This window comes from Oncorhynchus kisutch, unplaced genomic scaffold (assembly GCF_002021735.2).
Source record: "Oncorhynchus kisutch isolate 150728-3 unplaced genomic scaffold, Okis_V2 scaffold3973, whole genome shotgun sequence".
In the NCBI taxonomy this organism is placed as follows: Eukaryota; Metazoa; Chordata; class Actinopteri; order Salmoniformes; family Salmonidae; genus Oncorhynchus; species Oncorhynchus kisutch.
Window position 1 is genome coordinate 97,501 of NW_022265918.1, and position 14,876 is coordinate 112,376.

Here is a 14,876-nt window from a genome sequence, read left to right on the forward strand (position 1 = left end):
CTCTAGGAGACAGAACGCGTCTCCTTCCTGAGCGGTATGGCGGCTGCGTGGTCCCATGGTGTTTATACTTGCGTACTATTGTTTGTACAGATGAACGTGGTACCTTCAGGCATTTGGAAATTGCTCCCAAGGATGAACCAGACTTGTGGAGGTCTAAAATTTTCTTTCTGAGGTCTTGGCTGATTTCTTTTGATTTTCCCATGATGTCAAGCAGAGATGCACTGAGTTTAAAGGTAGGCCTTGAAATACATCCACAGGTACACCTCCAATTGACTCGAATGATGTCAATTAGTGGAGACAGTAGATACACACTTCATCTAACATAGTGGAGACAGTAGATACACACCTCATCTAACATAGTGGAGACAGTAGATACACACATCTAACATAGTGGAGACAGTAGATACACACGTCTAACATAGTGGAGACAGTAGATACACACCTCATCTAACATAGTGGAGACAGTAGATACACACCTCATCTAACATAGTGGAGACAGTAGATACACACCTCATCTAACATAGTGGAGACAGTAGATACACACCTCTAACATAGTGGAGACAGTAGATACACACCTCATCTAACATAGTGGAGACAGTAGATACACACCTCTAACACAGTGGAGACAGTAGATACACACCTCTAACATAGTGGAGACAGTAGATACACACCTCATCTAACATAGTGGAGACAGTAGATACACACCTCATCTAACATAGTGGAGACAGTAGGAAGACTACATAAGACTGTGTATGTGTGTGTGTGTGTGTGTGTGTGTGTGTGTTTACCCCGTCAGCAGCAACTCCTGTTGTCTGGGCGGGGGCGCTAGATTCTTCCCTCCACATATCGGCCAACTCTACACACACACACACAAAGGTTAGATGACTGATACACACATTGCAGCAGAGAGACTAATTTGTCAATAATTCATCCAGCTGTGAACGCCTGTCCCTCTGACCCCTCTGATGACCTGTCCCTTTGACCCCTCTGACGACCTGTCCCTCTGACCCCTCTGACGACCTGTCTCTCTGACGACCTGTCCCTCTGACGACCTGTCCCTCTGACGACCTGTCCCTCTGACGACCTGTCCCTCTGACCCCTCTGATGACCTGTCCCTCTGACCTCTGACGACCTGTCCCTCTGACCCCTCTGACGACCTGTCCCTCTGACGACCTGTCTCTCTGATGACCTGGCCCTCTGACGATCTGAGTGTGTGTGTGTACAGTGTCTCACCCCGTGTGCGTGTCTCACTCCAGGCTGAGCGCCCTGGCTGTTCCCGGCGGCGGCCAGGCGGTCCCAGAGCTTGGCGGGGACGTTGTCCAGGTGACAGGATGTGGTGATGGCGGAGGAGTGGAGTGGAGCCAGGTAGGGAGGAGGGACAGAGGGCCACCCGGTGGTCAGGAGGTCTATTACAACCAGCTCCTCCTCCAGTAACACCACGAGGGCTTTAGGATCATCATAGTCTGGGAGAGGAAGTACACATTATTAACACAGGGGGGGGTCAGGTAGCCTAGCGACGAGGAGGGCCAATCCCAGAGCAGACTAGGTGAATAATAATGATTATTTAAATCGGTAGATGTGCCCTAGAGCAAGGCACTTAATCCTAATTGTGTCTGTGAGTCGCTCTAGAGAAGTGCGTGTCTCTCTCACCGTGCTCCAGGTCAGTGGTGTGGACAGTGAAGAAGTCTATAACTCTGGATGTGAAGTCTAGAGTGACGTGTTGTTTGTCCTGTTGGATGGTCACACAGTGACGGTCTCCATAACTGGCCCTGGGCATTCCTCCACTGTAGAGGACTACTGGACACCTACATGAGAGACAGACACAGAGAGACAGTGAGAGGAAGGGGCAGTGAGAGAGGGGGGCAGTGAGAGACAGAGGGAGAGGGGCAGTGAGAGACAGAGGGAGAGGGGCAGTGAGAGAGGGGGGCAGTGAGAGACAGAGGGAGAGGGGCAGTGAGAGACAGTAGATACTGATAGTGTTACCAGAATGGACCCTAGTGACAGTAGATACTGATAGTGTTACCAGAATGGATCCTAGTGACAGTAGATACTGATAGTGTTACCAGAATGGATCCTAGTGACAGTAGATACTGATAGTGTTACCAGAATGAACCCTAGTGACAGTAGATACTGATAGTGTTACCAGAATGGATCCTAGTGACAGTAGATACTGATAGTGTTACCAGAATGGATCCTAGTGACAGTAGATACTGATCGTGATAGTAGATACTGATAGTGTTACCAGAATGGATGCTAGTGACAGTAGATACTGATAGTGTTACCAGAATGGATCCTAGTGACAGTAGAGACTGATAGTGTTACCATAATGGATCCTAGAGATAGTAGATACTGATAGTGATAGTAGATACTGATAGTGTTACCAGAATGGACCCTAGTGACCGTAGATACTGATAGTGTTACCAGAATGATCCCTAATGACAGTAGATACTGATTGTGTTACCAGAATGAACCCTAGTGACAGTAGATACTGATAGTGTTACCAGAATGGATCCTAGTGACAGTAGATACTGATAGTGTTACCAGAATGGATCCTAGTGACAGTAGATACTGATAGTGTTACCAGAATGGATCCTAGTGACAGTAGAGACTGATAGTGTTACCATAATGGATCCTAGAGATAGTAGATACTGATAGTGATAGTAGATACTGATAGTGTTACCAGAATGGACCCTAGTGACCGTAGATACTGATAGTGTTACCAGAATGATCCCTAGTGACAGTAGATACTGATTGTGTTACCAGAATGAACCCTAGTGACAGTAGATACTGATAGTGTTACCAGAATGGATCCTAGTGACAGTAGATACTGATAGTGTTACCAGAATGGATCCTAGTGACAGTAGATACTGATAGTGTTACCAGAATGGATCCTAGTGACAGTAGATACTGATAGTGTTACCAGAATGGACCCTAGTGACAGTAGATACTGATAGTGTTACCAGAATGGATCCTAGTGACAGTAGATACTGATAGTGTTACCAGAATGGACCCTAGTGATAGTAGATACTGATAGTGTTACCAGAATGGATCCTGATGACAGTAGATACTGATAGTGTTACCAGAATGGATCCTAGTGACAGTAGATACTGATAGTGTTACCAGAATGGACCCTAGTGATAGTAGATACTGATAGTGTTACCAGAATGGATCCTAGTGACAGTAGATACTGATAGTGTTACCAGAATGGATCCTAGTGACAGTAGATACTGATAGTGTTACCAGAATGGATCCTAGTGACAGTAGATACTGATAGTGTTACCAGAATGGACCCTAGTGACAGTAGATACTGATAGTGTTACCAGAATGGATCCTAGTGACAGTAGATACTGATAGTGTTACCAGAATGGACCCTAGTGATAGTAGATACTGATAGTGTTACCAGAATGGATCCTGATGACAGTAGATACTGATAGTGTTACCAGAATGGATCCTAGTGACAGTAGATACTGATAGTGTTACCAGAATGGACCCTAGTGATAGTAGATACTGATAGTGTTACCAGAATGGATCCTGATGACAGTAGATACTGATAGTGTTACCAGAATGGATCCTAGTGACAGTAGATACTGATAGTGTTACCAGAATGGACCCTAGTGACAGTAGATACTGATAGTGTTACCAGAATGGATCCTAGTGATAGTAGATACTGATAGTGTTACCAGAATGGATCCTAGTGATAGTAGATACTGATAGTGTTACCAGAATGGATCCTAGTGACAGTAGATACTGATAGTGATAGTAGATACTGATAGTGTTACCAGAATGGATCCCAGCGATAGTAGATACTGATAGTGTTACCAGAATGGATCCTAGTGATAGTAGATACTGATAGTGTTACCAGAATGGATCCTAGTGATAGTGGATACTGATAATGTTACCAGAATGGATCCTAGTGACAGTAGATACTGATAGTGATAGTAGATACTGATAGTGTTACCAGAATGGATCCCAGCGATAGTAGATACTGATAGTGTTACCAGAATGGATCCTAGTGATAGTAGATACTGATAGTGTTACCAGAATGGACCCTAGTGACCGTAGATACTGATAGTGTTACCAGAATGATCCCTAGTGACAGTAGATACTGATTGTGTTACCAGAATGGATCCTAGTGACAGTAGATACTGATAGTGTTAAAAGAATGGATCAACCCCAGTGACAGTAGATACTGATAGTGTTACCAGAATGGATCCTAGTGACAGTAGATACTGATAGTGTTACCAGAATGGATCCTAGTGACAGTAGAGACTGATAGTGTTACCATAATGGATCCTAGAGATAGTAGATACTGATAGTGATAGTAGATACTGATAGTGTTACCAGAATGATCCCTAGTGACCGTAGATACTGATAGTGTTACCAGAATGGATCCTAGTGACAGTAGATACTGATAGTGTTAAAAGAATGGATCAACCCCAGTGACAGTAGATACTGATAGTGTTACCAGAATGGATCCTAGTGACAGTAGATACTGATAGTGTTACCAGAATGGATCCTAGTGACAGTAGAGACTGATAGTGTTACCATAATGGATCCTAGAGATAGTAGATACTGATAGTGATAGTAGATACTGATAGTGTTACCAGAATGGACCCTAGTGACCGTAGATACTGATAGTGTTACCAGAATGATCCCTAGTGACAGTAGATACTGATTGTGTTACCAGAATGAACCCTAGTGACAGTAGATACTGATAGTGTTACCACAATGGATCCTAGTGACAGTAGATACTGATAGTGTTACCAGAATGGATCCTAGTGACAGTAGATACTGATAGTGTTACCAGAATGGATCCTAGTGACAGTAGATACTGATAGTGTTACCAGAATGGATCCTAGTGACAGTAGATACTGATAGTGTTACCAGAATGGACCCTAGTGACAGTAGATACTGATAGTGTTACCAGAATGGATCCTAGTGACAGTAGATACTGATAGTGTTACCAGAATGGACCCTAGTGATAGTAGATACTGATAGTGATAGTAGATACTGATAGTGTTACCAGAATGGATCCTGATGACAGTAGATACTGATAGTGTTACCAGAATGGATCCTAGTGACAGTAGATACTGATAGTGTTACCAGAATGGATCCTAGTGACAGTAGATACTGATAGTGTTACCAGAATGGATCCTAGTGACAGTAGATACTGATAGTGTTACCAGAATGGATCAACCCCAGTGACAGTAGATACTGATAGTGTTACCAGAATGGATCCTAGTGATAGTAGATACTGATAGTGTTACCAGAATGGATCCTAGTGACAGTAGATACTGATAGTGTTACCAGAATGGATCCTAGTGACAGTAGATACTGATAGTGTTACCAGAATGGATCCTAGTGATAGTAGATACTGATAGTGTTACCAGAATGGACCCTAGTGACCGTAGATACTGATAGTGTTACCAGAATGATCCCTAGTGACAGTAGATACTGATTGTGTTACCAGAATGGATCCTAGTGACAGTAGATACTGATAGTGTTACCAGAATGGATCCTAGTGATAGTAGAGACTGATAGTGTTACCAGAATGGATCCTAGTGATAGTGGATACTGATAATGTTACCAGAATGGATCCTAGTGACAGTAGATACTGATAGTGATAGATAGATAGTGGTCCTAACTCCTCACCCTGACTGAATCGTCCTCCATAAGATCTTGTTGATGGCTTTACAAGGGAACGGACCTAAGACACAACGAGACAGATGACAAGTAGTTAAAAACCTGTTGAATCTAGGGGGCACTATTTTCATTTTTGGAAAAATAACATTCCCAAAGTAAACAGGCTATTTTGTCAGGACAAGATGCTAGAATATGCATGTAATTGACAGCTTGGGATAGAAAACACTAACGTTTCCAAAACTGTAAAGATATTGTCTGTGAGTATAACAGAACTGATATTGCAGGCGAAAGCCTGAGAAAAATCCAATCAGGAAGAGACTCTTATTTAGAAAGCTCTTCGTTCCGATGCGTCCCTATTGAGCAGTGAATGAGATATCAACCAGATTCCTTTTTCTATGGCTTCCCTAATGTGTCTAGTGTCACAATACATTGTTTCAGGCTTTTATTTCAAAAAATGAGCCTGAACGTCAACATTGCGTCAGTGGTCAGCTGGAGGCTCTCAGTGTTTTGTGCGTAAAGGACAAATGCGGCCATTGTTTCTCTTTCCTACTAAGAAGCCATCTGTCCCGGTTGATATATTATCGAATAGATATTTGAAAAATACCTTGAGGATTGGTTATAAACAACGTCTGCCATGTTTCTGTCTATAAAATGGAGCTAATTTGGAATATTTTTCGGCGTTGTCGTGACCGCAATTTCCGGTCGAATTCTCAGCCAAACGTGAAGAACTATATATTTTGGGAAAAAAGGATCATTTGCTATCTAACTGGGAGTCTTGTGAGTGAAAACATCCGAAGCTCATCAAAGGTAAACAATTTAAATTTGATTGCTTTTCTGATTTGTTACCAGGTTGCCTGCTGCTAGCTAGGCATAATGCTATGCTAGGCTATCGATAAACTTACAAATGCTTGTCTAGCTTTGGCTGTAAAGCATATTTAGAAAATCTGAGATGACAGGGTGATTAACAAAAGGCTAAGCTGTGTTTCAATATATTTCACTTGTGATTTTCATGAATAGGAATATTTTCTAGTAATATTTATGTCCGTTGCGTTATGCTAATTAGTGTCAGTTGATAACAACGCTCCCGGATCCGGGACGGGTAGTTACAAGAGGTTTTAATGAGGTCCCAAGGTAACGGACCTGATACCACAACGAGACAGATGACAAGGAGTTAAATTTGTTGAGGGCAGTATTTTGATTTTTGGATGAAAAACATACTCAAATGAAACTGCCTATTTCTCAGGCCCAGAATCTAGAATATGCATATAATTGTCAGATTAGGATAGAAAACACTAATGTTTCCAAAACTGTCAAAATATTGTCTGTGAGTATAACAGAACTGATATTGCAGGCGAAAACCTGAGGAATATCCAACCAGGAAGTGGCTTCTATTTTGAAAGCTCCCTGTTCCATTGCATGCCTTCCCTCCATTTAAAGGGATATCAACCAGATTCCTTTTCCTATGTCTTCCACATGGTGTGACCAGTCTTTAGACATAGTTTCAGGCTTTTATTCTGAAAATGAGCAAGAAAGATCAGATCGTGTCAATGGATGGCTGGGTGCCAGCAGTGTTTTGCATGCGGCAACAGAGTGGAGCAAACATTTTCTCTCTCCTATTGAAGAAGCTACTGTCCGGTTGAAATATTATCGATTATATATTGTAAAAACACCTGAGGATTGATTATAAAAAACGTTTTTGGATATAAAAATAATCTTTATGGAACAAAAGGAACATTTATTGTGTAACTGGGAGTCTTGTGAGTGCAAACATCCGAAGATCATCAAAGGTAAGCGATTAATTTTATTGCTTTTCTGACTTTCATGACCAATCTACTTTGCTGCAAGCTGTTCGTAATGTTTTGTCTGCTGAGAGAGATGTCCTTACATAAATGCTTGTTATGCTTTCGCCGAAAAGCTTTTTTGAAATCTGACACGCCACGTGGATTAACAACAAACCAAGCTGTGTTTTGCTATATTGCACTTGTGATTTCATGAAAATGTAATATTTTTTGTAATTTAATTTGAATTTGGCGCTCTGTAAATCAGTGGATGATCCCGCTAACGGGATGGGTGCGCCAAGAAGTTAATGAGGTCCCAAGGGAACGGACCCGAGACACAATGAGACAGACGACAAGTAGTTAATGAGGTCCCAAGGGAAAGGACCTGAGACACAATGAGACAGACGACAAGGAGTTAATGAGGTCCCAAGGGAACAGACCTGAGACACAACGAGACAGACGACAAGGAGTTAATGAGGTCCCAAGGGAACGGACCTGAGACACAACGAGATGACAAGGAGTTAATGAGGTCCCAAGGGAACGGACCTGAGACACAACGAGATGACAAGGAGTTAATGAGGTCCCAAGGGAACGGACCTGAGACACAACGAGACAGACAAGGAGTTAATGAGGTCCCAAGGTAACGGACCTGAGACACACCGAGACAGATGACAAGGAGTTAATGAGGTCCTAAGGGAACGGACCCTGAGACACAACGAGACAGACGACAAGGAGTTAATGAGGTCCCAAGGGAACGGACCTGAGACACAACGAGATGACAAGGAGTTAATGAGGTCCCAAGGGAACGGACCTGAGACACAACGAGATGACAAGGAGTTAATGAGGTCCCAAGGGAACGGACCTGAGACACAACGAGACAGACGACAAGGAGTTAATGAGGTCCCAAGGGAACGGACCTGAGACACAACGAGACAGACAAGGAGTTAATGAGGTCCCAAGGTAACGGACCTGAGACACAACGAGACAGATGACAAGGAGTTAATGAGGTCCTAAGGGAACGGACCCTGAGACACAACGAGACAGACGACAAGGAGTTAATGAGGTCCCAAGGGAACGGACCTGAGACACAACAAGATGACAAGGAGTTAATGAGGTCCCAAGAGAACGGACCCTGAGACACAACGAGATGACAAGGAGTTAATGAGGTCCCAAGGGAATGGACCTGAGACACAACGAGATGACAAGGAGTTAATGAGGTCCCAAGGGAACGGACCTGAGACACAACGAGACAGACGACAAGGAGTTAATGAGGTCCCAAGGGAACGGACCCTGAGACACAACAAGGAGTTAATGAGGTCCCAAGGGAACGGACCCTGAGACACAACGAGATGACAAGGAGTTAATGAGGTCCCAAGGGAACGGACCCTGAGACACAACGAGACAGACGACAAGGAGTTAATGAGGTCCCAAGGGAACGGACCCTGAGACACAACGAGACAGACGACAAGGAGTTAATGAGGTCCCAAGGGAACGGACCCTGAGACACAACGAGACAGACAAGGAGTTAATGAGGTCCCAAGGGAACGGACCCTGAGACACAACGAGACAGACGACAAGGAGTTAATGAGGTCCCAAGGGAACGGACCTGAGACACAACGAGATGACAAGGAGTTAATGAGGTCCCAAGGGAACGGACCTGAGACACAACGAGACAGACGACAAGGAGTTAATGAGGTCCCAAGGGAAAGGACCCTGAGACACAACGAGACAGACGACAAGGAGTTAATGAGGTCCCAAGGGAACGGACCCTGAGACACAACAAGGAGTTAATGAGGTCCCAAGGGAACGGACCCTGAGACACAACGAGATGACAAGGAGTTAATGAGGTCCCAAGGGAACGGACCCTGATACACAACGAGACAGACGACAAGGAGTTAATGAGGTCCCAAGGGAACGGACCCTGAGACACAACGAGACAGATGACAAGGAGTTAATGAGGTCCCAAGGGAACGGACCCTGAGACACAACGAGACAGACAAGGAGTTAATGAGGTCCCAAGGGAACGGACCCTGAGACACAACGAGACACAGTGTGTGTGTGTGTGTGTGTGTAGGGGTTAGGGTGCTGTGTGTGTAGGGGTTAGGGTGTGTGTGTAGGTATTAGGGAGTATGTGTGTGTGTGTGTGTGTAGGGATTAGGGAGTGTGTGTGTGTGTGTAGGGGTTAAGGGGGGGTATGTATGTCTGTCTCTCACCATAGGGGATGGACGAGGACACAGGCTGGTGTGTGTACGTGTTACCACTGGCAACAGCCCACACGCTGTACCCCCCGTCGCTATGGGAACTGACGAAGGAGCTACCGGAACGTTCCCACACCAGGGACTCCAGCTGCTGCAGAGACACACACACACACAGCATTTAACCATATTGTAACAGACACACACTGTGTTTAGCCGTATTATAGGCCCCTAGTAGCACAATAAGCGACAAATGAAGTTCCTTGAGCAATGGAAGGAGAGTAGAGAGGTGCAATACGACGACAGGCAGAAGGACTTCTGACAAAGAGCCATGAAAGACAGACAGAGCCAGTTTATATTTACCTGTTTTCCCAGGAACATGTGTTCTGCGTTGCAGGTGCTGAGATCCCATAGGACGACCAGGCCTCTGCTGTAGCCAATCAGAATCTTCCCTGGCTGCTTGGGGTGTTCCTGTAACGACTCCACCGGTCCCAGAGACTTCCCACACCTGTAGTCCTCAGGTACGCTGAAAAAGACCGTTACCCATCAGCCACCTGTAGTCCTCGGGTACGCTGAAAAACACCGTTACCCATCAGCCACCGGTAGTCCTCAGGTACGCTGAAAAACACCGTTACCCATCAGCCACCTGTAGTCCTCAGGTACGCTGAAAAACACCGTTACCCATCAGCCACCTGTAGTCCTCAGGTACGCTGAAAAACACCGTTACCCATCACAGTGATTCAGATGATGCAGAACCAAGACTGATAGGATCTCACCCCCCCCAGAGTGGGATTGTGCCGACCTCCACACAGTGACTGAGCAGTCTGGCACAAAGGATGGTCGCCAGAACCAAACCACAAACATTACCCACAAAGCATTTCATTGTGTCTCTCCATCCCTCACCCTCTGAACCTCTTCCCCCTAACAACCATGACAACAGGAGGCCCTTCCCCCAACGACCATGACAACAGGAGGCCCTTCCCCCTAATGACCATGACAACAGGAGGCCCTTCCCCCAACGACCATGACAACAGGAGGCCCTTCCCCCAACGACCATGACAACAGGAGGCCCTTCCCCCAACGACCATGACAACAGGAGGCCCTTCCCCCAACGACCATGACAACAGGAGGCCCTTCCCCCAACGACCATGACAACAGGAGGCCCTTCCCCCAACGACCATGACAACAGGAGGCCCTTCCCCCAACGACCATGACAACAGGAGGCCCTTCCCCCAACGACCATGACAACAGGAGGCCCTTCCCCCAACGACCATGACAACAGGAGGCCCTTCCCCCTAATGACCATGACAACAGGAGGCCCTTCCCCCAACGACCATGACAACAGGAGGCCCTTCCCCCAACGACCATGACAACAGGAGGCCCTTCCCCCAACGACCATGACAACAGGAGGCCCTTCCCCCAACGACCATGACAACAGGAGGCCCTTCCCCCTAACAACCATGACAACAGGAGGCCCTTCCCCCTAATGACCATGACAACAGGAGGCCCTTCCCCCTAATGACCATGACAACAGGAGCAGTGGGAAATATACACACAACATAGATACACACCTGTGACAGCTCTCCTCTCAGCTGACCAGGATGGAACCTGGAGAACCCAACCCATTCTAGAACCCAACCCATTCTAGAACTGACCCACACTACCTCCTCCCACTGGCTGAAGCAGCTGTCACTCACCTCTGCATCACCTGGTCCAGCAGGAGTGATTGGTTATCCCTCAACGAGAGGCGTGGCAGATCCAGGAAGTGTATGCCCCCTCCCTCGGTGCCGACACACAGCAGGTCACATGACCTCAACAACAGCAGAACTGTCACACGGCTCGCACTGGAGACAACATCACACACATTATAACACACACATACATGTATGTCTCTGTGTATGTATGCGTTCCAAGTGTCTCACTGTGTGTGTGTGTGGGTGGTGTGTGTGGTGTGTGTGTGTGTGGTGTGGTGTGTGTGTGTGGTGTGTGTGTGCGGTGTGTGTGTCGTGTGTGTCGTGTGGTGTGTGTGTGTTGTGTGTGTCGTGTGTGTGTGTGGTGTGTGCGGTGTGTGTGGTGTGTGTGTGTGTGGGGGGGTGTGTGTGTACCTGCAGCTCTCTAGTCCAGGTCGTCCCAGGAGACTGTAGTTGCGTTTTTCTTCCAGGTAGACCACACCCTCGCTCTTAGCCCCTCCCCTGTCCCGGGAAGCTCCGCCCAGCTCCCACAGGTGCAGCGTGTTGTCATCAAGCAGCGACAACAGACGGCCCTATCAGAGCACAACACCAGGATGACATCACAGACCAGGAAGGGGGGACTGAAGGGTGAATTTGTCAATAAAAATAAACCTAGCACCTAAAACCAGGGATGGACAACTTTGATGGGGGGGGGGGGGGGGGGCTACAAAATATCTGACATCATGAGGGGCTGCAGAGGCTTGTGGGTATGCAGTCAACTGATTTGTGCAGTTAAACTATTTAAATCCCAACAGTGCAATCCTCACAGTCAAATCCAGGATCACACAACATCGCACATATTTTTGTCAAATCAACAATTGCCTGCAAATTATGCGAGGGCATATTTAACCAACAGGAAGAGTAGCTGCTGCAGGAACTAATGGGGATCCATAACAAACCCCAGGAAGAGTAGCTGCTGCCTTGAGAGGAACTAATGGGGATCCATAATAAACCCCAGGAAGAGTAGCTGCTGCCTTGGCAGGAACTAATGGGGATCCATAATAAACCCCAGGAAGAGTAGCTGCTGCCTTGGCAGGAACTAATGGGGATCCATAATAAACCCCAGGAAGAGTAGCTGCTGCCTTGGCAGGAACTAATGGGGATCCATAATAAACCCCAGGAAGAGTAGCTGCTGCCTTGGCGGGAACTAATGGGGATCCATAACAAACCCCAGGAAGAGTAGCTGCTGCAGGAACTAATGGGGATCCATAACAAACCCCAGGAAGAGTAGCTGCTGCCTTGGCAGGAACTAATGGGGATCCATAACAAACCCCAGGAAGAGTAGCTGCTGCCTTGGCAGGAACTAATGGGGATCCATAACAAACCCCAGGAAGAGTAGCTGCTGCCTTGGCAGGAACTAATGGGGATCCATAATAAACCCCAGGAAGAGTAGCTGCTGCCTTGGCAGGAACTAATGGGGATCCATAACAAACCCCAGGAAGAGTAGCTGCTGCCTTGGCAGGAACTAATGGGGATCCATAACAAACCCCAGGAAGAGTAGCTGCTGCCTTGGCAGGAACTAATGGGGATCCATAATAAACCCCAGGAAGAGTAGCTGCTGCAGGAACTAATGGGGATCCATAATAAACCCCAGGAAGAATAGCTGCTGCAGGAACTAATGGGGATCCATAATAAACCCCAGGAAGAGTAGCTGCTGCCTTGGCAGGAACTAATGGGGATCCATAACAAACCCCAGGAAGAGTAGCTGCTGCCTTGGCAGGAACTAATGGGGATCCATAATAAACCCCAGGAAGAGTAGCTGCCGCCTTGGCAGGAACTAATGGGGATCCATAATAAACCCCAGGAAGAGTAGCTGCTGCCTTGGCAGGAACTAATGGGGATCCATAATATACCCCAGGAAGAGTAGCTGCTGCAGGAACTAATGGGGATCCATAATAAACCCCAGGAAGAGTAGCTGCCGCCTTGGCAGGAACTAATGGGGATCCATAACAAACCCCAGGAAGAGTAGCTGCTGCCTTGGCAGGAACTAATGGGGATCCATAACAAACCCCAGGAAGAGTAGCTGCCGCCTTGGCAGGAACTAATGGGGATCCATAACAAACCCCAGGAAGAGTAGCTGCTCCCTTGGCAGGAACTAATGGGGATCCATAATAAACCCCAGGAAGAGTAGCTGCTGCAGGAACTAATGGGGATCCATAGTAAACCCCAGGAAGAGTAGCTGCTGCAGGAACTAATGGGGATCCATAATAAACCCCAGGAAGAGTAGCTGCTGCCTTGGCAGGAACTAATGGGGATCCATAATAAACCCCAGGAAGAGTAGCTGCTGCAGGAACTAATGGGGATCCATAACAAACCCCAGGAAGTGTAGCTGCTGCACGAACTAATGGGGATCCATAACAAACCCCAGGAAGAGTAGCTGCCGCCTTGGCAGGAACTAATGGGGATCCATAATAAACCCCAGGAAGAGTAGCTGCTGCCTTGGCAGGAACTAATGGGGATCCATAATAAACCCCAGGAAGAGTAGCTGCTGCAGGAACTAATGGGGATCCATAACAAACCCCAGGAAGAGTAGCTGCTGCAGGAACTAATGGGGATCCATAATAAACCCCAGGAAGAGTAGCTGCTGCCTTGGCAGGAACTAATGGGGATCCATAACAAACCCCAGGAAGAGTAGCTGCTGCAGGAACTAATGGGGATCCATAACAAACCCCAGGAAGAGTAGCTGCTGCAGGAACTAATGGGGATCCATAATAAACCCCAGGAAGAGTAGCTGCTGCCTTGGCAGGAACTAATGGGGATCCATAACAAACCCCAGGAAGAGTAGCTGCTGCCTTGGCAGGAACTAATGGGGATCCATAACAAACCCCAGGAAGAGTAGCTGCTGCCTTGGCAGGAACTAATGGTGATCCATAATAAACCCAGGAAGAGTAGCTGCTGCAGGAACTAATGGGGATCCATAATAAACCCCATGAAGAGTAGCTGCTGCAGGAACTAATGGGGATCCATAATAAACCCCAGGAAGAGTAGCCGCTGCCTTGGCAGGAACTAATGGGGATCCATGAATAAACCCCAGGAAGAGTAGCTGCTGCCTTGGCAGGAACTAATGGGGATCCATAATAAACCCCAGGAAGAGTAGCTGCTGCCTTGGCAGGAACTAATGGGGATCCATAATAAACCCCAGGAAGAGTAGCTGCTGCAGGAACTAATGGGGATCCATAATAAACCCCAGGAAGAGTAGCTGCTGCAGGAACTAATGGGGATCCATAATAAACCCCAGGAAGAGTAGCTGCCGCCTTGGCAGGAACTAATGGGGATCCATAACAAACCCCAGGAAGAGTAGCTGCCGCCTTGGCAGGAACTAATGGGGATCCATAACAAACCCCAGGAAGAGTAGCTGCTGCCTTGGCAGGAACTAATGGGGATCCATAACAAACCCCAGGAAGAGTAGCTGCGGTCTTGGCAGGAACTAATGGGGATCCATAATAAACCCCAGGAAGAGTAGCTGCTGCAGGAACTAATGGGGATCCATAACAAACCCCAGGAAGAGTAGCTGCTGCCTTGGCAGGAAC

At 46.9% G+C, this 14,876-nt stretch overlaps 1 protein-coding gene across 3 annotated transcripts in view; it reads right to left on the reverse strand.

The window, feature by feature from the left end:
* LOC109887162 (lethal(2) giant larvae protein homolog 1) overlaps window positions 1-14,876 on the reverse strand; it is an 85,815-nt gene that overhangs the window by 44,249 nt on the left and 26,690 nt on the right. For all 3 annotated transcript variants that reach the window (XR_004209458.1, XM_031821430.1, XM_031821431.1), the window contains exons 4-11: window positions 11,722-11,879; window positions 11,314-11,460; window positions 9,980-10,142; window positions 9,635-9,770; window positions 5,653-5,707; window positions 1,651-1,805; window positions 1,234-1,463; window positions 789-856 (exon numbers count right to left, since the gene is read on the reverse strand). Coding sequence is in view for 2 of the 3 variants with exons in the window: in XM_031821430.1 (XP_031677290.1) it covers window positions 789-856; window positions 1,234-1,463; window positions 1,651-1,805; window positions 5,653-5,707; window positions 9,635-9,770; window positions 9,980-10,142; window positions 11,314-11,460; window positions 11,722-11,879 (1,112 nt within the window). In the remaining variant the exon portion in view is untranslated. The remainder of the gene's footprint in view (window positions 1-788; window positions 857-1,233; window positions 1,464-1,650; window positions 1,806-5,652; window positions 5,708-9,634; window positions 9,771-9,979; window positions 10,143-11,313; window positions 11,461-11,721; window positions 11,880-14,876) is intronic.